General features: G+C 40.9%; 1 protein-coding gene across 1 annotated transcript; it reads left to right on the forward strand.

The window, feature by feature from the left end:
• Positions 1 to 336: 336 nt before the first annotated feature.
• LOC122728509 (olfactory receptor 6C76-like) lies at positions 337 to 1,272 on the forward strand. The gene has a single exon (XM_043967178.1). The coding sequence runs from the start codon at positions 337 to 339 to the stop codon at positions 1,270 to 1,272; it is 936 nt and encodes a 311-aa protein (XP_043823113.1).
• The last annotated feature ends 240 nt before the right edge of the window (positions 1,273 to 1,512 follow it).

Genomic DNA, 1,512 nt, shown 5'->3' on the forward strand with positions numbered 1-1,512 from the left:
CTGGCACAAAGTAGGACAATCTGAGCAACTTGTCTGAGGTCACACAATTAGAAAGTCCTCAGACACAGGGATCAATATTCTTTCCGTGGTTAATCTACATCTGGAATCAGCCTTCAGCTATGTGATACCTAAATGAAAGAGGAGGTGCTCACTGTCGAGATTTCACCTGATAACTTACAATTTAGATTACTCTTTTGCTCCTCTGCCTTTGTTGAGACGTGTGTGATAGTCTGCAAAACAGGGCTGTTGAAAAGAATGTTCTGCACTTACTGATATGAACATATATTATGAATTTCTTGTTTCAACCTGCAGATCTGGCAAAAAGTCTAGTCAGCCATGAGAAATCAAACGTCTGTGACAGAGTTCATCCTCCTGGGACTGACAGATGACCCAGACTTACAGGTCTTAATTTTTTTCTTTCTGTTTTTCACCTACATAATGAGTGTAACTGGAAACCTGACAATCATCACCCTCACCCTGCTGGATTCTCACCTCAAGACCCCCATGTATTTTTTTCTCAGGAATTTCTCCTTCTTAGAAATCTCATTTACATCTGTCTGTATTCCAAGATTCTTGGTGACTATTGTAACTGGAGACAGGACAATTTCCTATAATTCCTGTGCAACTCAGTTATTTTTTTTTATCCTACTGGGTTCAACCGAATTTTTTCTGCTAGCTGCCATGTCCTATGACCGTTATGTGGCCATCTGCAAACCCCTACACTACACAACCATCATGAGTAGCAGGGTCTGCAGCCAGCTTGTAATCAGCTCTTGGCTGGCAGGTTTCCTCATTATCTTTCCACCAGTCATCATGGGCCTCCAGCTGGAGTTCTGTGACTCCAATATCATTGATCACTTCACCTGTGACTCTTCTCCCATGCTGATGATCTCTTGCACAGACACCAAAGTCTTAGAGGTCATGAGTTTTTTCTTGGCAGTGTTCACACTCATATTTACCCTGATATTAGTGATTTTGTCCTATGCATACATACTTAGAACCATTCTGAGAATTCCATCTGCCCAGCAAAGGAAAAAGGCCTTTTCCACTTGTTCTTCCCACATGATTGTTGTCTCTATCTCTTATGGAAGCTGCATCTTCATGTATGTCAAGCCCTCAGCAAAGGAAGGGGTGGCTATGACTAAAGGGGTAGCAGTGCTGAATACTTCTGTTGCCCCCATGCTGAACCCCTTCATTTATACCCTAAGGAATCAGCAAGTGAAACAAGCCTTTAAGGACATGGTTAAAAAGATCTTTAACTCAAATGCATAATATTTTTGGAAAAATTCATGAATAAAAGCACAAAGGAAAATTGTAACTTTACAAGAGAAGACCTCTGAAGATTTTGCTCCCCTGTTTCTCCTCAGCCTTCTCCCTTCCCTGCACCCTGACTCCTTTCTCCTTTTCCTCCAATTGCAAACTTCACATTTTTGCCTTTTCTATCCCAGAATGTGATCATTTCTGAACAAGGAGTTTTAATCTAATTACAAAGATTTTTTTTCTAGACAGACT

The sequence above is a fragment of the Dromiciops gliroides genome, chromosome 5 (genome assembly GCF_019393635.1).
Source record: "Dromiciops gliroides isolate mDroGli1 chromosome 5, mDroGli1.pri, whole genome shotgun sequence".
Lineage (NCBI taxonomy): Eukaryota > Metazoa > Chordata > Mammalia > Microbiotheria > Microbiotheriidae > Dromiciops > Dromiciops gliroides.

Bases quoted from the DNA above. Each gene is read 5' to 3' on its own strand.
- LOC122728509 (XM_043967178.1), top strand. From the start codon at position 337: ATGAGAAATCAAACGTCTGTGACAGAGTTCATCCTCCTGGGACTGACA.